Here is a 26,209-nt window from a genome sequence, read left to right as displayed (position 1 = left end):
ATCAGCTCCTCTGTCAAGACAATGTTGTATCCTCCAGTACTTTCCCTTATTTCTCCTATATTAAATTTTAACAAAAGGTACTACAGGATACAGCACTGTAAGTACATTATAAAATAATCTAATTTCGACAAGCATGGTGATGATTCAGTAAAATTAATTCTGACATTTTAAAAAGGAATCAATGGTCTCTTAGAACAAAAAGTAAATATTCCCACACAGCATCCTTTGATAACATCACAGGCACTCAAGCAGCACTGGAAAGTCACAGAGTACATGCACTGATGACCGGTGACTCATTCCAGCACAGCTGAACAAAACGTCACTCTGACGATCTGACTCTAATTATCTGAGTGGCTATGAAAAGAAAAGCAATACGACATAGAGGTGGACAAAGGTGGCATTAGTCATTTTGCTCACGGGTTTCTCTCAAAGGCATTTCCGTGCATCACATGACCGAGAGCGCAGCTGCTTGCTGCTATTAATGCCTCTGTCGCTTATAGAAGTGTGGAAAATGTGTGTGAAAATAGTAACTGCAGCTTCTCTCTGTTGTACATCTGTTATATGTAATGAACAGAAGGAGTTCAGTTTCATTTTATTTAATTAGCATTTACACGTTTGCAATTTGTAAGTTTATATTATCATTATGAGAAAGCATTTCCAGTTCAGGAACTCTTTGGTAATAGGAAAAAGGTATTCTGTTCTAGGAAGCCTTGTCAGTATTTTTATATTGAACATGATGTGCAAACAAAAAGTTCTAACATTAGTCATAGGGGTGAAATTATCCATTGACCCATCAGTCCAAACACATTCACACATTTCATGCCTTCAAAGCTTTACTACTGTTTCAAACAGACATGTGTTCATTATTTATAGTGTTGGCATTTCTACAGTGTCCTATGTTCCTTGCTTTTTTTTTTTCAAAGATTTTCACTAAATGTCACAATGGTGTATTTTCTTTTCAAATATCACAAATCACATAATTTGTAACATACCCTTTGGTAGTGTGGTAAAGCCAGAGAGCTGAGGAGTTGAGAAACAGGATGTGAGCGCCTATTCTCCAGCCTCTGCATTGTTTTCCACTCTCTCATTGCAAATGGTAAGTCCAAAATAGTTAGAAAACTCTACAGAGCAGTTCGACTCCTACGTTAATCCACTAAGACTGTCCTAAATCTCTATGAGAAGTTGCACACTAGATAAAGATTAGTTGTAAAAAAAAAAGTAAAATTTATTTATTTTCAACGGACTGTTACCCCTGGGAAAACAGTGGCAAGTAATCAAAATCCTGATCCATTAGGATAACCGAAGGCTTGTAGAAATGTCCTGCCATCCACTGTAACAGTCAACACTCCTCAGTGGATGCTGACAGTCAGGCTACTGAAGCTCAAAGGATTCCCTATTGGGTGATGCAGTTAGTCCATCCTTAAGTGTTTCCACAATTTAGCTCACTTTTGTCCATGTACCAAGGAAAAAATACACCAGAAAATTAGAGGGAAAAAAAACTGCGGTTGCCCGATTCCTGCAACAGCTTGAAGCAAAGTGTGAGATCGATGACTGTGAGGACTTAAAACTGTGCTCTCCTGTCTGGCATACAGACGAGCATCCTCTGTGAGGAGAGTGTGGGAGGCTGAAGCTGCTGACACACAAGTCAGTCACTAAAGCACACACACACACACACACACACACACACACACACACACACACACACACACACACACACACACACACACACACACACACACACACACACACACAGCAACACAAACACACCACTGTCACTGCCTCTTGAATGAGAGGTCTCACAGAGAGTCCTCACAGAGAAAGAGACAGAGCGCCGCATTCACAGAAAGTGAGGATGAGACCAAAGAAAATTTGTATTTGCATGTGTGTGTGTGTGTGTGTTACTTTGTGCATGCCTTAAACGGACAATTAGTAATCAACCAGTGTCTGTGATCGTTTAGACACAAACGGATAGACACATAGGAACACAGAGATTATCATTACACAGAGCTGAATTTGTGCTAAGTGTAATTATGCTAAGCTAATTTCTTATTTTTCTAATTACAGAAGATGTGTGTCAAAATAAATGACCTCTTTTATGAACCTAATGCCGCAGTTTCTAATTAGTACAGTATAAAAGTACAGAATTTTTTTGTGTGTTTGTGTGTGTGTGTGTGTGTGTGTGTGTGTGTGCACGTTAGCTTTACAGTTGCTCATACTGAGCGTAGGAGGACAGGCCTTCTGTGGTGCTATTACCAGATATAACCATAGCCGACTGTCCCTGTTCCCAGTGAGATAAGGTTCTCTCTCTTCCTCCAACACACACACACACACACGATGGCACTTGCACAGAAATGCACACACAGCCATACACACACGCTGCTTTAAAGCTTCCTCCACCAATAAACAATTTCACAGAAGACAACTTACAGAGAGTTGCTTGTATCTACCCAGACTTGACAGTGTGACAGCGTGATATGGAGGTAGTGACTGATAAGACCTTTCAGTGATAAAACAACACTGAAGAGGTGTCCTTTTCATAGCACTCTGATTGAAGATTATGCATTTGTGTGTGCGTGCGTTCCTACCTTGTCACTGTCCAGTGTGTTCTGGGATGTACGTGAGGCAATGGAGATGGTGTCTGGTTGGCTGCTGGCGTCTCCTTGGCTGTCCAGTTCCTCTCCGTCTCTGCAAGCGAACAATATCATTATATTCATTTCATTACTATCATTAGTAATCATTAGGTTTTTATCAAGGTATGATTGGAAATGCTGATTATTAAAAGGCACAGTCACCTTAGGTCTCAGATCAAAATGATAGTAAAAGACATATTTTGATGATGTTGTGAGAGAAAATTACAGGATTATACTGTAGGAGTTGCTGTAGTCACCATCATAGCCATTGAAAATCGATCTTACTCGACCAAAATAATAATCATGGATGAGGTAACACAACTAGAAACACTACAGCTAGACTGGAAGAATCAGTTGCAGCCAAGAAACAAATTAAACACATTAAAAACTGAATTGAAAAACAAGAATGGTTGGGTAGTCTGCTGGCTGACTTGTCACACAACATTTAACCTCACTACAACATAAACAACATTCAGAGTGATAGACTGTCGTCTCACCGTCGGCCTTTATGTTTAGCTGTGGTGGCTTTAGGGATGTGAATGGGTTCCTTCAGAGCACCACGCAGGTGTACGGTTCGCTCCTGGATGACCTCGCGAATGTGTTTGATCCAGTCCTGCTTGTTCTCAATACTTGAAGCCTTGGACACAACACATGGCTTGATCAGATAAGTGTTACATTCAAAACTTCTACTACTGCAGTGTGTGCAGCTGCAAAGTCAGCAGTGAAGCCCGGCCTTATTTCTCCTTCTTCACATAAAGACAAAGACAGAGCATTAAACGCAGCGAGCACAGCTGCTCTGTTCGCTTGACTAGAATTAATTATTTGTTGACCAATAACCCAGTATCAGGTCTCATTTGGCATGTACAGTTCTGTCTGTTCCACTTTTGAGCAAACTTGCACTTGAGTCACACATCCATATGCAGACACAATGTTAAATGACGACAACAGTGTCTCCACTTAGGCTTCTACAGAGACACTATGGACATTTATTGTTAGCCTTGTGTTTATTTACGTCACTAGGCCGATGCGTAGACACTGTATTTAGCATTTGACAAGCCTCGTCTGTGTCCCCTCTTCCTCCTTCACTTAGCAACCAGCAGCACCACAGCTGCTGTGGCACTGTGTTATATAAGGCACACATTAAGATGGTCATCAACAGTTATGTAATAAGCCAGACAGCTGTAGAGCAAACATTCACACATCGTAACACATGCACCTGGATACACAGCTTTCTGTCCCTGTGTTTATCACATCAACAGTATCCACACAGATACACACACTCACCTTGAATAAAACAATGCTTCTGACTCACTGCAAGAGAACTACCATGTGGCCTGTTAGGTTGGATTATGACCCTTCAACCATGAGGCTAATATTTCTGTGTGATGATGAGTGATAAGTACCAGAGAGTAACACTCCACCTCAAAGGAGTTAACTTTCTTGGCTGAAAAGAGGGAAGTATAGGATTCAATGTGGGTGGACTACAGACATGGAGACTCTTCCTCTTTATGTGAACAACTTGACTTGGGAAATCATATGGGGACTTTTTCACAGAGTTACCAAAGGTTACCACTTTATCTGCAGCAATAAAATGAACATTGATACCTTGAGGACGATCTTGTTGTCCGAAGTCGGGGTCCTGCCCACCCACAGGGCAAACTTACAAGGATCTCCCTCAACGTGTTCTGTCACTCCAAGCTCTGATGTCTGGGGAGGGGAAAAACATGACAAGAAATTTAGGTGATACATGACGATACATAAACAAACAAGATGCTATTAGTTTGTATTCCAAACCAGACCTCACAGCATCATGTCAATTTGCAGGAAATATGGTCACAAATTTACAATATTTAATAATGGCCTGATGTGTTTTTGCAGGATAGATGATGTCACAGTGAAGCTGATCTTTGTCCACTTTGATATAAAATGTCATCATTTATTAGGGGCATCGCACCAGGCACTGGTCCCTGCAGAAAATTTTCTAGTTTTTATCCTATTAGACATTTTTGTTCTAAATTATGTCATTACTGGCATATTTGGACCTTTGACCTCCAAATTGTCACATTTTCAGTTGTTTCAAGTATGAAGAAATCTTCAACAGTAATTGTAAATTAACAGTAATGCATCCTGGAGGAGGCCAGCCCCTGTATGTTTCACTGTACTGTATATCTTCACCTCCTCAGCTGTCGTAATCAGCACAAAATTTAACCAGGTCTATGCACATTAAAACTGGATGTTACTTACAAAGAGCTTGCTCTTGTAGAGGTATTTGCTGCGCCCGTTGGAGTCTTTGACTTCTTTGCTGAAGACCAGGGACATTTCAAAGAGGAAGAGGTGTCGGTCACGACCCTTGCGAATGAGAGTCTTGGGATCCCATACCTGGAATGACTCCTGAAGTATCAACTCTCCCTGGGAGTCAATGTTCCCATCAAAACCTGAAAAAATGTGAAGTGAAAGGATGGGCAGAGATTTAAATGTGTGTGTGTAATTTATGTTGGGACTAAAAGTTTTGTGTGTGTGTGTGTGTGTATTTGTGTATGAGTGTCTGTATTGTGTATACACCCACCATCCAGCATAGAGAGATGCATGGCATCGTTTGCTCTCTTGGGCACACTTAGCATCACCTCAAGGCCATCCTTGATCTCTCCTTTTCCTTCCTCACAGCATGTCAACAACTCCTACAAACATATACACAAAAGGTGCAGGACACAATTCATTAGTGACGATAATACTTTCTGTAAAGGTTGGTCTACTCTACGACTCTATGTTGTATGTGCAAACTTTCTGGAGTGTGGGCAGAAGTTTTCCTTTTAGAGTGTGAATGCATACTGTACCTTGAGAAGAAGCTGGTACTTAGTGATTCTCTGGACTGGTTTGATCAGGTAAGAGGAAATGGAGTTGGCAAGACGATGCCTTTGTTGGATTTCCTATAAAACCAAAGGATAGAAAACATGTTGTACAAGTGTCACAATATTAGACTATGGAAGCTCACAAGATAAATAACAGCCAGTTTAGACAGTGAACATCTATCTTTATTTTCTCGTGTTGCATTTAGATCAAAGAAACAGCGCTTAAATGACATAATATGCACTCTAAAAGTAAACTGACACATCAAGCGGCACTGGTAGTTACTTACATCAAAGTAGGGGCCAGCATGTTCCAGGATGAGCTGAGTGGAGTCAGGCTTGTTCTTACAGTAGTTCACATACATCTGGAACTTATCAGCCTGAGCAGAAGATATAACATCAGTACTTTATTCAGAAGACATCAAAAGATTGTTGTTTTTAACTACTTCTTTAGGCAAATGTGTGATACTCTTGTGACCTATTGTACTGTAGGTGCTTTTGTATTTAATCATATTACAGCACAGGAAAATATGGTGATGAAAAGAGAGCAGAAATATGAGCTGATACATGTATAAGTCTTACCCAAGTCACAAAACAATGGCCGACATCCTCTGGAAGCTGCTCATACTTCTCTAACTCTTTCAGGAAGATACTGTACAGTGACAGAAAGATTTATAGAAACAACAATTAGAAGTCAATGATCAAATGTCATAAAGCCACTATTCATGAATGCTATTTAATCTTGAAATATCTCATGTAGATAGCAGATCACTGGTCTACTGACTTGTGATGAAACTCGTAGAGATCCTGCATGTTCCCAAAGATGATGTGTTCCTTGTTGACGATACCAGGAGGAATCTCCTCCACACCACTGGTCATCTCCCACAGGTATGTCTAGATACACACACACACCACGGCAGAACAAATTAAAAACCAAGAAATCTCTGTGCCAACTCATCCGCTGTAAGGCAACCCAATTTCGAATGTAAATACATTCAATCTGGTTGTGTAAACATTGTGGCATCAACTGAATGATTGTCTTGCGCGTGTGTGTTGGTAAAATACTTACATCCATACATTCCCTTAAGTCTCTGACGTAAGCTTTCTCTGTTTGAATCAGCTCAGCCATGATGAATCTGAAAAGATGTGACACATCGTAAGAGGAGGCAGTGAGGAACATGGTCAGATGCTGCAGTTGATTAAATATATATATAAAAACTGTGGTAGCATTCACTTAGCGTTACTGTTTCTATATTCACCATTAGAGTCATATGCATATACAACATGATGTAATTATTCATCTTTTTCAGTAAATGGTAAAACAGCTATTTAAATAACTGTGTCTGTATGTGAATGCACCATAACGCCCTCCTGGGTGAATTTCCCTCATAAACCATTTTAGACTAATTACTGTATATTGCATACAGCATCAGGAACACTGAAATATTCTGTGATTAGGGTAAACTGTCTCTCCGTCTTCTCACATGCACCATAAAATCGATCTCCATTTGTTCACATTTGATTGGGTTTGAAGATTTTGGTGTTCACTATAATGTGATCATGTTTACTGGGTAAACTGACATTCAGCACCATATTATCACTAACCCTCGCAATTGGAGGTGCTAGACTGGCTGCAGCTATCAAATGTTACTCAGACTGAAAAATAATATGTTTTCATGTTTGCTGGAATTGACTGAATTATTCATGTAGGCATTTTTCCAGATCTGCACAGGAAACCTCTGATGCTGAATACCAGGCGGTCATAGTGTGCCAGGGAAATGTGTGTTGGACTCACTCTTTCCTTCGTGCTGATTTCCTCTTCTCCTCATTGAGCTCATGGGCAGCGTCCCTTAGCTTCACCTCTGACCCTGGGGCACTGGCTGGTATGATGTCCAACTGCAGGTCTTTACTCTGCAAACACAGGAGACAGCAACTATTAGGGGATGTAGAACAGGTACGAAACACAAGTGTGTGATATATTTGCTTTCTCTGAGCACCAGTTCATTAAATACAACTGCTGGGAGATGTTTAAATAAAACCTGCAGTGATAGAAGATCTTCAATATCCATCTACATCTGACCACCTGGAGCAAGCTCCCACACTTGAAACTACAATAAAATTAAAGCCCACGGGAGTCTCTTTGATGAAATCATCACATGATTTTGTTTAAATCCTGAACTAGAAAGGCACTAGAAAGGTTCAGTCCTTATTATTGTAACTCCTGCCAGGTATATACGGCATCCGTGGCTCTCTCTTTGTTTCAGTCTTTCGTTATACGGCATCAACCCAAGGTTTTAAAACCTACACGTTGGGTATTTGTCTGTATTCTTTGATTTTTATCAGAGGTGATTACTCACAGCCTTGTTTGAGTCGGAAGAAATGCCGAGCGCCGTTTCCAGGCAGGTTCGGTATTTGTCCATACGGAGAGAGAAGTCCCTGTAGCGTTTGTCCACTGAGGACACCCATTTCTTTATCTCCAGGGCATGGGCGTGGCCCTTGTCACAAAACCCATCCGCCAGCTGGATCAACAGCTTTACCCTCTCTTTGGTTTGCTGTCAATAGAGAGACATTTAGGGAGGGGGAAAGAGATGGCGACAGAGGCAGCGCCGGTAGAGGAAAGGTAGATAAGAGAGACACAGGAAGAGAGAGGGAGAGTAATCAGGGTGTTGCTTGATGGACACAATAGCTTGTTCTCTAACACAATAACAGTGACACAGCAAAGTGGAATCAGGACAATAGACTGCTAAGGGAATGGGCCTCACAGTGAAGCGCAGGACTGCGCAAACATTCACACAACAAGCAGAGCAACAGGCACAAAAACACACATACAGTCTCTTAGTCCCCTTGTCTACAGTAACAGATCCACAAACAAACAGGAAGGAACACACACAGACACACACAGACACACACAGACACACACACACACACACACACACACACACACACACACACACACACACCTTTGCTGTAATCTGGAAGTCTTCATGCTCCTTCAGCAGCTCCTGTGTATGGTGAATGCTGGAGCCTGTGGATGTGTGTGTGGACAGGTAAAACTCCCCAGTGTCATGGATCCACTCAAGGGCCTAAGGAAACAACCAATCACAACTGAGAACAATGACACTGCAGAGATTTCAGTTACAACATTTGACACAGTCTCTATTAACTATCCAAATCTGATGGGCTGGAACAAGTTGGTACAAATGAAACACGTCATGTCCAGTGGGACATTTCTCGAGAGTTTACCTCAAAGAAAATCCTATATAAAGTCTCTCAATCATTTTCATTAAAATTTATGACTGGGATCACTGACATTAATTTCATTTTAAAAGCAACGGTGTTAGAGGAATAAGTCTTTGTATCGGTTTAACATACGAGGTATCATGTCTAGTTTTCCAAAGGTCACACATTTGCATGTCTGGGTGCTTTGTCTGGGCCTGCAGGTGGCACCTTCATGACCTGCAGTGGCAGAACTGGTCCAGTCGAACTGTGAGCCCAGAAAGCATTTGCACCCCCGGGGGTAAAACCTGGATCGGCCTAAAATAGCAATGCCCTAAAAATATCTATGATGTCATCAAATTTTAATGGTTCAACGCATTGCTGTGTGCTGCTCTGTGCTATCCAAACACCACAAGAGGGAGCCAAGTGCCTTGTTCTCAAACAGCCTTAGATCTGACACACAAAGATAGAGTTAAGAGTTAAGGCCACAGATTCTAACCTGCTTCAAAGTCATGTTAAAAAAAAAACACTCCAAATGTCAGCTCAGCCTGTGCAGTGCAGTGTGAGGAGATCCTGGCTAACTTTGTCCATCCCACAGGTCCTTGTATCTCTAGCTGATCTAAGACTTGTTTGATTGAAAAATATTGAGTGTTCTTGTGTCTTGACCTTTTATCCTCACTGATCCTCACTGTGGCTCAGATCTTTTGCTCTTATAAAAACACAGAAAAGCTTTTACAATCAAAATCCCAGAGGTGGTTGAAATGTTCAGCACTGCCTGAGGGTAAAATAAGTGGTTGGAGACATATGTTTGACGACGCTCTGTAATAAACGCAGTGTTTAAGTTTACTGTGCCACATAATGATAGCTGTCCTTACGACTGTCATTGTTGCGCAGGGCTGCCAGCTTACATCACTTCCAGTATTTCTGAAATGTATCATTACAAAGAAAACACAGACTGCATGTTTTATATTTAAAAAGAGAGGCAAAACAAGATGGAAGTTGCAGCTGTGTGCTAACTGAGACAAGTTGCTGATTTAGCTCCAGTGCAAATGGAATCCATTCATCTCCCAGGGAGAGACTTCTTCCCACTGACTCTGTGGTCTGCAGTGAATCAAACAACGCAATGTGCTGACCTGTTCAACCATATCTTTGTGCTTGTTGCCAGTTCAACAACAAGAAACATACAGACCCACACAAACAAGCACACACCTGTTTGGCGCTGCGTTCAAACACTACATATTGCTGGCACTGGTCCAGTCTCCTCTTCCTCATGGTCCAGAAGTGGAGCACTCGGTTCTCTCTCTGCAGCAACTCATTCAAGATATCTGATGAAACACCGCAAGCACACAAAATAAATTTATTCAAGATGTTTATCAGGAACATACTGAGCACACACCTTTATTTATAATCTGTGAGTGAGTTGAGAAATGGTGGAAAGAAAAAGTTGAATGAGCTAATCAACATCTGTAATGACGAGATGGAGAACTGATAAACATCTACTTACTCTTAACCTGAGTCTCTGGAGCTTTGACGTGGGACAACATGCCGGGCATGTTGACGCTGTTTCTGTGCAGGTATTTCAAGAAGACATCAGCATTGCGCCTGGCTAATGTGCAGGCCTGTGAGTATGCAGAAGAAGAACAGATGTAATTTGCAGGGTCGACATATTTTTGTTATTCTCTGGCAGGTACAACTTTGTGAATTAATTTAATTACACGTGTGGCTCTAAGTGTCACGTGTGTGTCCTTTGATACCATTATTTCTCACCTTGAGGAAGGCCTCCTTCTGCTCCAGATGTTTGCTGATCATGGGAGTGACATGGTCTGACTCACTGTTTGGGCCCAGTTTATCAGCACCACCACACCAGTCTTCCTCTCTCTTGTACTCCTGCTCCAGGCTTTCCAACACACTGCACACCTGAGACAGTGATAATTCAGTACATAAATCTGCTGTGAGGTGAAACACTAACCCTCATCCAACTAATGCAACTGTGAAAACTCATGTTTTAATCATGCTCCGATACTGTGCTCCTGGTCCAAGCTCATAAGAGGGAATGTAGCACACTTACCACACTCGCTAACACACCAACACACTTAAAAAGGGCTAAATACAATGTAATTATGATACAAAAGATACAACTACAGCTGCTAATGCTAATGTTGGCTATGTAGCAATATAACAGCAAAACTTACATGTAGCTCCTGTAACACGTATTTCAGTTGGTGGCACTCACTTCCATACACACACACACACCACATACAAAAGTTACCTGTTCAGAGGTCTTGTAGAAGGCCACAGAAGCATTAACCAGCTTCAGCCGGTCCTCCATCTTCAGCATCAGCTGCTGCCAATGGTCTGCCACCTTGAAATGTCAGACAAAACAAATCAGTTTGCCATTTGCAGCTGTACAGACTGCACTGCCTACATAGATGCTCTTTTCTTCCTTTAGTTCTCCTTTACCTTCTCTGCACAGTCTCTGATCATATCCATGTCGTAGTGGTTTGCCTGGAGCAAGGCCTCAGCCTTCTGCTGTACCTGCAGTGCACTCTGATGTGTTTTCTACATGGGGGTAAAGGTAGAGACAAAAAACAACAAACAACAATGAAATACAAGAGTTATATGAATCTCTGAATCAAAATGATTGCTTTGAAAATGTAATCCCAGCTTCCAGTTGCCCCTGCAGGGCAGTTTAGTAGAGGGTGGAGGACTTGGGAGCAACAGAGCAAAGGCAAAATAAATAAAGGCAGTGTTTGATTAGAGCCATGTCATAAAGATGGTCCTGGAGTGAACACACAAGAGAGGAAATGAGATTTGTTGGAGATGGAAATAAATCAACGGGAGATTTTTTTTGTTTTATGTCAGCAGTTAGTCTGAAAACAAGGCTTTTACTCCTTATTCCATAGACTCAAGGGAAGGAAAACAGGGGAAGAATGAAGTATTTCCTGCCAAAAGCTTCGGCCATCATTGAATTTGCAAGGAAAGAGGTTATAATACACCATCTGAGCAGCACTTTGTCTTCAGGGCAGAAAGTGTGTTGCTATCATGATGGATATCCAGTTTTCTCATCATCACTGTCAACCTCTAACATGTGGTGGTGTTGAATAAATAAGACATTTTCCTGCCTTAAGCGGTCTCAAACTCTTTAACTTCATGTTTACTTGTTACTGCTTCTCTCAATTTTCTATTGCACAATTACTGTTTTCACATGCACCTGTGCTTTTGTATAATAATATGGGCAATCACATAACAGATCTCAGAACAGTGGAGGCTGGGTCAAGGGCAGACTGACTTGTCTGTTGGTAGCTACAGCTAGTGACCCGTCAAAGCTCTTGGGATTATCCACAACGCCCAACGACTACTGTTACTCCACTGACGAGGCACAGGCATTGCCACATGGCCACGCCCACTAAATGACAGAAAAGATCGATGCCAATGCTGGTGGGAGCTGGCTTCCAGAGACAACAGCCTACTGAAGCTACAAGGGGGCCATCAAATACAAAATGAATGCAAACATATAATATCAGGCACAAGTAAGAGATATCGCCTCCACTTCGGTATCACTCTAATCAATGTCTATTTTTAGCCTGTACTGTGGGGACCATTGTGCGTGTTAAAATTTCAGTCTCACATAAGCAATAATCATAAACACAGCCTCCTTCAGAGTGTGCATCCTTGTGTACCGGTATATATGAGCGCTCTGTAGAAGTAGGTCAGGTACAGTCCTGCATTAAAATGAGCCAAGCTTGATAGAGTTCAAAGGAATTTTACCCTGCATAATCAGTGGTAAAGAAAGAAGGAAATAAAGAAGAAAGGTAAGCAGAGAGAAGAAGAAGAGAGGCAGGTACTGTAGATATTAGTTATTCATAATTCCATTTCATGTGTGTCTTGTGATAAAAAAAAAGAGGGGGGGGGCAGACATGAACCCGAGTATAGTTTTAGAGTAGTAAAAGGTTGAAGGATGAAGGGAAGGTTGAAGAAGCCCACATGCAGGAGTGGTAGAGGATGAGGGACAAGAGATCTGAAGAGAAAACTGATCAGGAGGAGAGAGGGACTTAATAATTAAGTTATATTCATTCACAATGTCAGCAGCCTCGTCCTGCAAGGTACATACATAGATTCAATGTATTTATATACATTCCTTTTCACTTTACCTCTATTGCATGTTGGAACTGTTCGTGCTCCTTCTGTAGTTGTTCAGCTTCTTGTAAGGAACTGGCCGTGATCAGACCAGCATTCAGCATGGACTCTCCATTACGGATCCAACCCAGCACCTGCATGACACACAGGCATACAAAGAGTTTTCTAATTGCGCCATCTTTTTTTTTTTTTTTTTTTACACACTGCAATTTAAGCTGCACTAGGGCAGCTGTGGCTCTGGAGGTGGATAGGGTCATCCAACAGTCACAAGGTCCATGGTTCAATTCTGTGTGAACAACTTAATTCAATCAAACACAGAAATAAAATCACTTGCAAAAAGGTGTGAGCTGACCCGCTCTGGCTTTGTCTGATATGTTGCATCTTATTTTCTCTCCCACTCTCTACTTCTATCAGCTCTTAAACATTCTCTCTCCATGTGGCCCTGCTCTTTCCCCTCATCTGTCTCTTCTCATATATTTTACTTATTGCTTCTTCAATCTTTACACCTGCTCACACTGTTCCTATTTTGATCCCTTGACTCTCTTCAAATCTCACTTTGCACGCATTTCCTTACCTACCCACTCTATCTTCTCTCCCCTCTGCACAAAATCACTTCAGCTAACACGCCCTTGTCTCACAAACACACTCTGCTAGATGAACTCAAAATCCCTTTTGCCCGTTGTTTTTTTGGGCCAAAGGGCTAGTCTCCTGAAAACACCTCTGTCTCTCTGAATCAGCATGCACACCTGCTGTGTGGGTGATGGGCAGCGGTGCAACTGAAGCTTAGCTATAAAAGTGATGATGCAACACTACTCTGACTCGTGTTTTTCGGCAGAGGGCCGATGTTTCCATTGCATTTTGAATGTCCTGAGGCGGAGTAGGTATGAGTGTTGGCTGCTGAACATCACAGGAGCCGTATGACTTAACTATAATGGCTGAACAAACAGCAGCAACATCAGCAGTAATGAGTACATATATGATTCATTGCTACGGTATTGCCTCCTGTTAGATTTACATAACATATTCTAGTATTTCATCAGGCCACTATGGCTGACACCACTTAACTGTGCTTACATTGCTTTTATCTTTATTATAACCTCAGCTCTGTCCCTAATCCCTATTCTTAAACTGTGCCATTTCTTAATGACATACAGAAAGCAGCCCTAACATGTAACTACCTCTGGGGTTGGGACATTTGAAGCCAAAAAAAAGAGAAAACACACTAACAATAGTAACTGTAGTGCAGTGGTGAACCCTGCAGGCTACAGGCTACAGGCTACTCTGCAATAAAGGCTGCAATTATGGCTGTGTCCAACTTTAGCGTAATAGAAGTTGCAGTTATTTTCCCAGGATTTGGTGCATGTGGGATGTAATATCAAAGGTTTCCTCATGAAGGAATAAGAAGATGGCAAAAGCAGTTTAGTTGTATTCAAAAGCAAAATCTGGGAAATCCACATTGTAGAAAACTACATTGTAGATATTTGGTGAGATTAGATTAGTAAATCACAGGTCATTCAACTATATTCTGTAGATTAAGAAACAGACACTATCTCCTAAGACATTTTTCATGTAAAAATCACCATTTGCTGCAAAGACAGGCCTAGCTTTGTATAGAAGGCTGTATAAAATGCTGCCTCTCTGTAGGCAGATGAGTAAAAATAACACCATAGCATCATATTGGCATCACATTATCATCACTGTCAGATCGGTTCAATCACTGCGACACCAGTGCATCTTCTGAAATGTTTTGCTACACTACACTTTGGGTGTATTTTTTTACTAAATTCAGTCTGAGTTACATGTCTGCCACTTCTCTTGTTCAATTTGTCATTAATTCCATTGCAAGCGGAGGCATAAAGCCCGTTGTTATCCAACTGCATCGCTATGATAACAGACCTTGTTATAAAAATTGGCTCCATGTTTGCTTTTGTTTTGCTTTGAAATATCAGTCGGCCACATCGCAAAACTACACACAATTTTCTTTGCTGTGATTTTATCCAAATACTGAATGAATATCAGGAGGGAGCCATGAGTTGACAAGTTGTTCACTGACACAGCAGTAAGCTCTGAAATTCTATCTCTATCCTTCCCCTGGTGAGTCAGATTCTCTCTGGTCCATTTGTCTTCTTTTATGCTGAATTTCCAATTGTCTCACTCTTAGCTTGAACCTTGGTTCAACATCCAACCCTGCTGCTCAGTCTATTCCCAAAAGTCAGAGACAGATGCAGACAGATGAAATAAAGAAAAAGAAAGAAAAATGAGGGAGTTTGTTGCCATAGGGTGAGTCATCTACCCATGGTCATGTACAGACAGAACAGACCCTTCTGTGGCACTTTAACACAATCTGTAGCAATAAGATGTTACTGTCCACTGGCTTTCCACCTCTGCCCTAGGAAAACAATATATACTGTATATATATAAATATTTTGCAATGCATACATGTGAACATTCATATGTGAACATCTTTACTCTATATATATACAACTCATATTATTTAAATATGAGTCTCCAGATTGTTTCCTTGTTGAAAACAGGCTTTGCGAGTAAAATACAGGGACTACTCTTTTGTACGTAAAAAAAAACTTTTCTCCTTTGTAAGTTTTTTTCTCCTTTTCTTTTTTAAAGCTGTCTATTCCTGTTTCACCTTTTGTCCTTTCCTTCTTCAAGTACATACCTGTTTGACTTCAGCCTGTAGGTGCCTTAATTGGACACACTGTTCCAGGTGTCTCCTGTGCTGCTCCGCTGCCAGGTCCAACTCCTGCTGCTTCTCATGGAGAAACTCCAGCAGGTCCTGGACCCGTGTGGCCATGTCCACGTCTCTGTCACATAACAGCTCCACACCTGCATAGAGTGGACATTTCAGAACATCATCTTTGGCTGCCATTGGCATTTACACCTTTGTTCCTCCACTCTCAGTCTTTGCAAAGTTCTCTCTCTTTAGTTATTTACTCCAATTGGCACACATGTGTCTGCTTATTGCAAATTAAATATAATGAATGTGTAGTTTCCAACAGATTCATCTTATATGGGAGGTGCATTTAGTCTGTGCTCTAATAAATACTTCAGGATGTTTGTTCTACGCCCTCACTCACCAGATGCCTGGACTTCTGTGACATACTGCAGTAACTCTTGTCCCTGGTGGATGACGTCAAAGGTGAGGTTGTTCATTGTAAGCGCCTTGTCTGCATGGTGCTGTAGTCTCTGTTCAGCTAGCGTCAGGTCCTCTGTGTCAAAGTCACTCATCTGCTGTGAGAGTTCCTCGTTCCATGACTCCAGGTCTGAGATGATCTGAGAGTCGAAGGTCAGAGAAAGTAGAGAAAGAAGGTTTAACTTACAAATAAAATGGACAAATCAAATGTATATTTGATGGTAAAAAGGAAAAATGCAATGGGAGAGAAAGGTCAGTGACTGTATTCAAATCAAAGACCTTGTGGTTTTCACAACGCTGGGACAACAAGACGCCTTACAAATATTATCTTACCAGAATAAACATTCAAATGAATAAAAAACACAGCACAGAAGGCAAAGGGAAAAATTCAGCCATTTCATTAACATTACAATATTATGATTAAGAGATGTTTTCAAGTCAGACAGTTTAATTGCTGTAATCCAATACCCTGAACTGACTGCCATAATAACAGATAGCATATTACGCTGGTGATGAACGGCTGGTGAAGCAGATGTACTGAGATGTCAGCACTTGTCTCTGACTACCCACGCAGACTGAATCATGATACCATGGGCACCATGACCTGGGTACAATCCAGCTCTGTCTGTCTGGTTTTTTTTTGTTTTAAACACACTCTGCAGGTCTGTTCTACACTTTGGTTTTTGTGTTTTCCACCTCTTGCCCTAAGGCATGTGGAGGTGTCATTATTATTTGAGGAGGTCTAATATTACAAAAAAAAAGTTTTAATCATAATTCCCCTTTTGTGCAAGTCTATCTTATTATAATCTAGTGAATTTAATGATCCGCTTCCTGATTTGCTCTGTTTGTGATAATAGCTTACTGTCACAGCTGTGGAGCACTCCTTTTCCTGGAAAGCATTTACTCTGTGTCCTTGCAGGATGCGTTCAGTTTAATTAAAAGCATAATGGAGAAGGAATCAAGTTTCATTAAGTAGATTTCACCAAGTTCATTTGTGATTGAGAACAGCATTTCTAGTTTGCAGAATGAATGAATGAATAAATAAAAGTACAAGGATCAAGAGCAGTAAATTGCATGGTATGACAAAGTTGTTGTACTTGAAATGAAATCAAATGTGTGAAATCAAATGTTATTTTCAGATTTGCACCTTCAAGAACAACATTCACAGTACAAGAGCCATTATATCGTTAAAACATATGCATGCTTTCAGCTACGTGGCTACAATTCAAAGGTTTAACAACTTCTATCTACATGTACCCAAAATTCTTGTCTTATTGTTTAGTATCACCTGCACCACATGGTGTTGACGTTGCACCTATCACTTAAAATTGAAGTGAAACTTTTTTTTTTTTTTTAATCACATCATCAAGTGGGTGCACAACGGTTGCATGTCTGCAATCATGTGTGCCCAGAGTAAGATGGGAGACCAGTGGTTAAGAAAGCTGTGTCCTAAACAGCAACTGAATATCTGAGTGCGAATGCGATCCTCCCAGGCCATGCCACTTGTAATTTCCTATATCGCTCAAGTACTTCCCCAGGCTAGAACTGATCCTGTCATGGTATGTTGTAAATCAAGAGCCCTGGAGACAGAGGTTTTATTCATAACACATGAACGATACAGAGTGATAAAACTTGGCAATGGATCGTTGTGCATTTTAGCTGTGACAATTTACTGCAGGCTGAGTAATGACTATATGATTATGCCATTTTATTTCTTCCGCTCAGTTTTATTCAGTACAAGCTTCTTACAAAAGCCAAAAAACAACCAGCTGTTTGGCTTTGAAGAACTTAATACTTTTTAGTCTGATACGGTGTGATCAGAGCAACAGCTCTGTTTAGAGTTTAATGAACAACATGAATCACATACATGGATGGACATCATCTATTTAGCTGCACAAGTGTTTCTGTAAAGCAGATGTCAGTTTACAACCTATTGTTTCCCCTTTCACTTTATGAAGGCTAACTTAAGGTCAAACCACCAACCAAATGCAAGTAATTCCAACAAATTAGGAGCATCTTTATTTTGCCCAATCTTCTCTGTGATAGAGTGTGTTGCTGCTCAGGCTATACCTTCATCCACTGTCACAGGGAAACCTTATGCTCAAGAACAGCTTCTTTCCACAATTTCACCTGCTGCGCTCTCACAACTTTTTTTTTTTTACTCTTCATGTTTATTATTGATTGAATAAACCTGTGGTATATATTACTTAACAACAAAGAGAAAGCTTGTCATAGATGAAAGTTGGTATCTCTCCATTTAATGTTTATTTAAAAAAACACTAAAATTAAAGAGAAACCTCCTTTGTAATAAAAAAGCTCATTCTCTCTCCACATAGAAGCGCATGCTTGCCACATGATATTGTACACCATGAATTTGGCTTCACACAAATTCTGCTGCAATAAATGTTCCTCTTTATAGAGCTGTGGCTTCCTTGGCTAGCACACACAGATATCTCATCAAACAAAAATAAAAAATACTAAAAAAAAAAAAATACCAGTGCTATCATTTTACACATCTAGCAACAAAGTAGAGACTTACCAGGTACTCATCTAATCTCTGCTCTCCTCTCCGCTTACAGTTGAGTAAAATGCCCTCTATGTGCAAGAAGACCATTTCCCTCAGCTACCAACACTGTGAAAACTAACTAACAGAGGAGAGAAGTCTCCTCTTTGACAATGTTTTTTTTCCCTCGGTGGAGTGCAGTGATACTTTTTCCGCCCGAGAGGAAAGCTCTATAAGAAGAATCTCACCTAAACTCCTGCACTCACCTCAAACACACATACACACGCCCAGTCATCCAGGAGGGTGTGTCATACAGTAGTGCATGAACTAAATAGCTCCTCCACCCATCTTCATGCTCGAGCAATGTGTCATATTAATCTTGTGTTTATGTGTGTGTGTGTGGCCGTACTTTGGTGTTTTACAAGAGTGATTAGCAGATTCACCAATGTTCCCTGACATGACCCATTGCTACAATGTAAGACTTATCTGCTCTTTCAGACTTAAAACACAGACACAACAACTTTACAGCAGCAACAAAGCTTCTATTAGCATACAGTAAAGGAGAATTCTTCCACGGGCAGACTTGTACTGTCATATATAATGTGGATGTTTTTCTCATTCAATGGTGTGCAGAGCGGCTATATTTCAGCTTTTCAATCCATCCATGTCATCCACTCCCACACAAAGTTTGGGTTTTGATGGTTGTTTCTGTAAACACATCCAGCTGACTTTAGCCGGAAAAGGCAAAGCAAATGTTCCGGGTAATAACAGAAACATAACAACTACATAACCAGCGAGCAAAAAGTGTTTAGCTTAAAAATGATGTGCATGAAAAATCAGTTTTGGCAGACATTACAGGATGTAACTTTACAGAAAATTCTGACATAGAGCAGAGGGAGTAATAATAATCATGTTACTCCCTCTGCAGAGCAGAAAGGGTAATGTGATTGTTATTGAAAACCACTATCCTACAAGCACATATTCTTTCAAGCTCCACAGGGTCGCCACGTCTGCTGCAATCACTTTCCACAAGCCTTCCTTATACTTACATTACCCTCATGAATACAAGCCAACATCTCTGCTCTAGGCTTTTTTTTCTAAAATGACAGAATGTAAGTCATCTGACAAAATAGTATGGCTCAACAAACATGATTCGATGGCCGTGATTAACTTCACAAGAAACATACAATAAATAAATAAATAAAAGAAATTCTAAAAGCGCAGTCTTCATAGCCGAGTACCAGCAGAGAGAAGCATTCACTCTCACAGTGGGACGTTAAAGAATTAGCGGATACAATGCAGCCAATTGCTGGCTGGAGAGAAGTGGAGGGGGGGGGGGCAAAATTGGAATGAGTCAGTGGATGAGATGCGTCAAGTGGAACTAAATGCTGAATGTAGCACATGCAAGAGTAGCGCTGTGAATTCAACCAAGCTTTGAAGCAACAGGAATCCTCCCAACAGGACTCGGTCTCTCATTTAAAGTGCCACGGTCTATCGACTCAGAGTCACAGTCATTCTGGTTTAGTATGTCTCTTGCCACAAATAATTTATCCTTTTGCATAAAAAAAGACATCATGATTACATTGCTTTCCAACTTATCATACTTTCAGCACTTTTCTTGTCACTCCTACTCCTCCTCTTGTTTTTCTTAACTTTCTTCCCTGAGGTTCACCTCTCACCATACACCACTCTCCTTCATTTCTGTAAGATTCAAAATTCTGGTCCACCTCATTTTTTTCATGCTCATTAGTGAAGTTCTTTTCCCAACTATTTTACCCTCGGATGTCATTTTCTTGACATGCTTTTTTCCTGTCTTCCACACTCTCACTGAATGTTGCAGGATAAAGAAAAACAAAATCACCACACCACAAACTCCCATCTCCTGCCTACTCACATCGATGGCGTCCCTCTCAAAGATGCGGAGCTGGAGGAAGAGCTCCAGTTTGATCTTCCTTTCCTGGAACAGCTCCTCCATCTGGCCCTGGGCCTCGTCCAGCTGCTGCAGCACGCTCTCGATGTGAGCCATGGAGCTGTTGTGGGGAGTCTTGTTGCTCGAGATGGCCGAGTCTCTGTGGAGAGAGTCAAATACAGGGGAGGCACAGTTTATACAGTATGTAGTCAAACATGTGGCTCCTAGTTCCTGTAAAGACATCCCTGTGGAAGTTAAAAGAAAATGTGTTTTTTTTCCCTTGAATAAAGTCCCTGCTCCTTCTCTGTCTGTTTACCTTCTAAAAGAAACTCCCTTCTATCTTCTGCCTCAGCTTTCGTCTTAATTTTCCTGTTCATTCACTATCACATGATTGTCCAATGACTGCAGAAACAGTGTCAAATCACTAAGGCCAGGGGCTTTAAAGAACTGAGTGTGCCTTACAGTAACATGCTGTGTATTACATATAACAATGTTAAGGCTTTAGTGTAGCATAATAACAGTTTGAACCTGAGCTGTTGTATAAGGTCTTCTCCTTCCTTGATGACATTGACAGTTGCCTGCAGGGTGGTCTGCTGCTGCTGGCCAAAACGTTTGATCAGGTCCTGTACTGCCTCCACCGACTCAGCATAGACATCATCCAGCAGCTCCTTCTGCAGCTCCTCCAACCACGTCCACAGCTAACAGGGATTGACAGAACAGGCGAGCCAGTTAAAGTGTAGTGTAGAGAGGAGGAGAGCAGGAAGCAGAAAAAACTGTTTTTCTTTTTTTTAAACCGTTTTTTCAAGCAGACACATGCTGGAGGAGGGTTCATGAGGGAGGGGGGTGACACAGATGTAAGAGTTGATAGAGAAGATGCCACATGAACAGACAGAAGAAGGCACATATAGGAATTAAATCCAACCAGTTCTGCTCAAAGCTGGTGTTTTGTGAATGGTCATCTTTGTAACAGATTAGCCATCTGGGTGAATTGGCTCAGTGTCCCAAAGCCCTGGCACACCATCCCGGCTGCAGGAGGGAGACCCTGGCACGTACGGTCTGTCTAACACCCACACTGCCGGCTCACAAACACGTCTGCCTTGGGTATTGTTACCATCATCCACTTAGTAACACACAGGAAGCTACATTACCTGGGATGTATGTGAACACTGGCGCTAAATATACGAGTGGAGTCCACTGACTGAGTGTGGAGTTCCCAAAACATAAACTGCTTTTTATTAAAGCCTGGTAGCTGTTTCTTTTAAAAGGCTGAACTAGAGATTAATAAAGAGACAGAGCTTTTTATCTGGAGTAACTTCATCCGTCTGCTTCCTGAAAATCAGTGCAGATGAATCTTTCTCCTCCAGTGTAGTTGATGCTCTGCCTCCACGGTAAACCATTTGATGCCTTTAAACGTGATTGACTGCATCCAAAGGTACTTTCAACGTACTGAACTAGAAAAAGTGATGGGGAAGAGGGCTGGCAACATCCACCTGTACGAGGACATGGCAAGCACACACACACACACACACACAAAAACAAGGCTCACACATACACACAGAACACACAGTGACCTGCACTGACAGATGGGGTGAAGGAGATTAGTCCATATGGACATTTAAGACTTGCTTCATTAATAACACCATGGCTCGGACTGTCTCTGAGTCTATGTAAACAGGATGTAGAGGTAACACATGTAGAGCACCGTGCTGGTATGACTTCCAAATTAACAGAACACTGTGAGATGAATTAAGAGATTGAGGAGATGATTAACAGGTTCAGGTACAGTATATAGTTGTTTGTGTATTTTGTATGAACTTTTAAAGACTAAGGTAAATTAAATCTAATCTAATCTCAGTTAAAGACATGCTTATCATTGTCACAGAGGTTAATTTGTGTAAACACAACTGCAATATAGAAGAAAGGAAAGCACGGGGAGAATGTGAATACTGGCAAAACATGGTGAGTATTTGGAGGAATGGTGCACGTTCTCACACAAAAACACACTCATATACAGGCACACCAACAGTGACTCAGTGCAAATGTGTGAGGTACTTCAAATTTTGTAGCTCCTCAAGTGTATACAGTAAAGTATACACAGGACAGGATGGGACGAGACAGGACACACCTCTTTGACATGTGTGTGGAAGGCGACAGACATGTCCAGCAGGACTTTACGCTGTTCAACTCGTCGCACAAAATCCTGGATCCGATCTTCTAGCTGATGGGCAGCCTGGTAGATTTCCTCCGGGTCACACTCTCCGGTCTGGGCCAGTTGCTCTGCTGCCTCTAGCAACTTGTCAGCATTGGTGTAAGTGTTCTGAAACATTGACATTAAGTAAGTTAAATTTAAAAAAAGTAGTATAGTGTATCTCACACAGCATGGTGATGCAGTGGTTAGCACTGCTGACATACAGCAAGAGGGTTCTGGGTTCAAATCTTGGGACATATTGTCCCTCTGCCTGTATGGGTGTCCTCCAAGTTAGCTGAGGATAGCAGGTATAGTTAGTGGATAGATCAATGAAGTATCTGATACTTGTTAGCTACAGCTTAACTGATCTTTTGTCTTATTGAGCCAAATCTCTGTCCTCTAAAATATGACTTTGTTCAACACATTATCTAATATTATGTTTCTAAAAATCAAATACAATTGTCAGACTTTACATTCTGTGTTCACTTTCAAATACAAAACTGTTCAAACTCACCTGTGCAACCTCTTCAAAGTCTTCATGCCTCTTCTGCAGAGCCCTGGCTCTGTGCAAAGACTTCCCAACGCCAGTGTGTTTACTGAGAAAGGCCTCACCATGGTTTTCTATCCAGTCCAGCACCTTGAAACAAACACACAACCATAGTATGTTCACATTTAAATATGCAGAGGGCTGTACAGGGTATATCAAGAATGCGGTACATATTTTCAAACAGTAGGGGGTGCAATTGACTAAAATGGCAGATCACAGAGAGTAGTCTATAGATGTCATCGCTCTCCCTCATACGGCTATCTTTCCCATTCTTCCCCTCTGCTCATCCCAGTTTTTTTCACTCTTTCTCTTCATCTGCAGTCCATCTGTATAAATTACACAACTGTGGACAATTTGGTTTTACTAGATAGGAAATCCAGAGCACTGTAAAGTGTAAACATTTCCTCTGTGGATGAGATTAGCTATAAATCTTTGTACATAATTACCTTATTATCTATTAAACAGATGGCCATATTCCATCTGTTTCTATGCAGGGTAATGAAGGGGATTTTCATGATGTTTTCAAGGTCTCAGAGAATATTTTCATGGGACAAACGCACATGAACACATGTGCACAATGCCCTCGACACTTATTGTGACAGTAAATTGCATCACCATGGAAACCACTACCAAGAGAAAAGGGGTGATGAAAGAGTGGATGAAAGAGAGGAAAGGCAGAAGCACAGATATACAGCAAGAAAGAAAAGAGTTAAGGAAAGAGAGAGAAGAGATAGAGGAGGGGCGTGAGGAGGCAGAGAAGAGTTCATGCCCAAAGGCTAGAAACGCAGAGACGACACTATATACCAACTCAGTGGTTTTGATCTAAGCGCTCTGCCATCCTGACAGTCATGCAGAAAGACAGAAACTCACTCTGACGTATCAGGAAGAAGTGGAAAAAAAGGCTTTGAAGAAAAAGAGCTGATTACATTGTATTCTTAATATCATGATCCAGCCTGAAAAACAACAAAGCCACAAACAAAGATTTCTTGGATTTTCAAAACCAATTAAACATAGTGAGGCAGCAACACCACTGCTTATAAAATAATTCACAGCGGTAACAGTCTTGAAATTAAAATAAGTCTGAGCAGTGGTTGTGCTAGACTAGATATAGGCAAATTTAATGTAAAGGGGAGCTAATTAATACAGGAAAAGATGGCAGAGCACTTCCTTTAGTTTTTACAGAGATAGTTGAATTATGAATTTCCAGGTCATGTGCAAACAAAACCTGCTGAACCTCACAACTGTGCAGGTCTGTAGCTGGATTTTACTCTGTGTGTCCGTGTGCATCTCTTACTTGCTGAACGTCCTGCTGAAAGACGCACAGCTGTAGGCGCTGGTGCAGACGAACTTTGCGATGTTGCCAGATGTTTTCCAGCTGCCTCTGGTGATGCAGCACCTCGTGGATAATGTCCAGGACGTGGTGTACAGCCTTAGAGTAATTAGCTGATGCCATCAGCGAATCAGCACTTCCGGGCGTCAAAGGTCGCTGCAGTTTGTCCAGTAGAGACTTGCCATCTTGACTCACCTGTAAATGATGGCATATAATTTGACATGAATATTACAGTATATAAAATACAGTGATATAATGTATACTATGCACTGCATACTATGTACTATGGTAGTATAATTATCCTATTTTGTATTGTGTGAATTTGGCATCAGTACTTGCATCTACCTGTGTTTTTTTTCATGTGCATTCAAGTGTGTGTGTGTGTGTGTGTGTGTGTGTACTGGCCTCTGAATATGCAGTGGTAATGTGTTCATATAATCCCTGGTGATGGTGGATGGTGTCCTCCAGATCCTGGAGTTCAGAGGGCAGTTCTCCTTCACCACAGGCCTTACACCACGGCTCCACTTTACTCATGTACTGGGGACAGAACACACAATACAAGTATTGCATAACATATAAATATACATATATACATATATCCATTAAAATGCATGTAAAATAGTCACGTTTGAGCAGAATGTATAATATTCTGCTGTAGACACGTTCTACTCAAACGTGAATATTTTACATACATTTTAATGGACAAATGCTCATAAAGCAGTGACATGTTAATGAGATGAAACAAACTCAGCTCTAAACTTATCACAATGCTGATTTACCTTTTCTCACTTTAGCTGTCTACTGTTCAACTTGGGCTTTCTTTGTCAAAACTGGTGATGCACATTTAGAAGGTGTGTGTATGTCTGTGTGTCTGTGTGTTTGTGCAGCAAAATGCATACTTCTGCATAATATCTATTTACAATGCAGCATTCGTTGTGTATGCATGATGAGACCTTTATATCAAAGCAGCAGTTACCCTTGAAAAATGGTAGCTGAGCTTATAAAATTGATATCATGATGTTGGAATAAAAAATGTACATTTGAATTTCTTATCACGCCTCCAGAGACAGCAGTAGAGACAGTTTTACAGAAAGCTTGAATAAAATACTCGTTATGATCATTCTACATATGGAAAGAGAGAAGGGGAAAATGTGTGTGTGTCTCTGGAGAGCGACTCCTCGACTGGCTCTGAGCTCTAAATGAAAAACATGCTCTTTATCACAACAACTCAGTCAATCAAAAGAAGAGCCAATTTCTACCACAAACATAAACATTGAAAACATACAATGTCATGTCTGTAACACTGCTCTGTCCAGCTACATATTGACGTCAAAGGAATCTCAATTGCTTACAAGACTGTTCAGAGAGGCAACCCCTGAGCGGGCAATAGATGTCAACAACTGACTAATGTGTTGTTACTGCAGCCATAAGCAAAACAATAGAAAGCAGTATTGATCATTTAAAAGGTCTAATAGCCCCAGAGCTTGTAAATTGTACTGAAGGCAAATTAAGTGTTTCTCTTTTTCCATCATTTCTTTTTAAGTGTACACAAATATAAGGTCTGTATGTTAAACTATAGAAGAAAGTGCAAATGGCAGAAAATGTTGTCTGTTTTAGGTTCAATGCTAAGCTCCATCCCACTTCTGATTTACTAACTATGTAGTTTATGCTAGAAAAGAGGACTTAATAAATACTGTATGCAGGTGCTTTGAAGAAGTGGAGTTGCCAACAGTGTATTTACTTTAGCTATAAATG

The 26,209-nt window shown here is 41.0% G+C and overlaps 1 protein-coding gene across 1 annotated transcript in view; it reads right to left on the bottom strand.

Moving 5' to 3' along the window:
- triob (trio Rho guanine nucleotide exchange factor b) overlaps nt 1-26,209 on the bottom strand; it is a 104,727-nt gene that overhangs the window by 23,834 nt on the left and 54,684 nt on the right. The window contains exons 10-36 of the mRNA XM_085802519.1: nt 24,860-24,991; nt 24,419-24,649; nt 23,092-23,214; nt 22,515-22,706; nt 20,918-21,087; nt 20,375-20,549; nt 15,922-16,117; nt 15,504-15,670; nt 12,844-12,963; nt 11,153-11,251; nt 10,962-11,054; nt 10,460-10,609; nt 10,197-10,311; nt 9,902-10,017; nt 8,437-8,559; nt 7,834-8,028; nt 7,272-7,387; nt 6,546-6,612; nt 6,261-6,370; nt 6,059-6,128; nt 5,767-5,856; nt 5,465-5,557; nt 5,197-5,308; nt 4,875-5,065; nt 4,236-4,337; nt 3,128-3,267; nt 2,586-2,685 (exon numbers count right to left, since the gene is read on the bottom strand). Of these exons, the coding sequence (XP_085658645.1) occupies nt 2,586-2,685; nt 3,128-3,267; nt 4,236-4,337; nt 4,875-5,065; nt 5,197-5,308; nt 5,465-5,557; nt 5,767-5,856; nt 6,059-6,128; nt 6,261-6,370; nt 6,546-6,612; nt 7,272-7,387; nt 7,834-8,028; nt 8,437-8,559; nt 9,902-10,017; nt 10,197-10,311; nt 10,460-10,609; nt 10,962-11,054; nt 11,153-11,251; nt 12,844-12,963; nt 15,504-15,670; nt 15,922-16,117; nt 20,375-20,549; nt 20,918-21,087; nt 22,515-22,706; nt 23,092-23,214; nt 24,419-24,649; nt 24,860-24,991 (3,588 nt within the window). The remainder of the gene's footprint in view (nt 1-2,585; nt 2,686-3,127; nt 3,268-4,235; nt 4,338-4,874; nt 5,066-5,196; nt 5,309-5,464; nt 5,558-5,766; nt 5,857-6,058; nt 6,129-6,260; nt 6,371-6,545; nt 6,613-7,271; nt 7,388-7,833; nt 8,029-8,436; nt 8,560-9,901; nt 10,018-10,196; nt 10,312-10,459; nt 10,610-10,961; nt 11,055-11,152; nt 11,252-12,843; nt 12,964-15,503; nt 15,671-15,921; nt 16,118-20,374; nt 20,550-20,917; nt 21,088-22,514; nt 22,707-23,091; nt 23,215-24,418; nt 24,650-24,859; nt 24,992-26,209) is intronic.

This window comes from Trachurus japonicus, chromosome 16 (assembly GCF_045865225.1).
Source record: "Trachurus japonicus isolate A0001 chromosome 16, Traja_1.0".
In the NCBI taxonomy this organism is placed as follows: Eukaryota; Metazoa; Chordata; class Actinopteri; order Carangiformes; family Carangidae; genus Trachurus; species Trachurus japonicus.
This window is presented reverse-complemented; position numbering and strand designations above follow the sequence as displayed.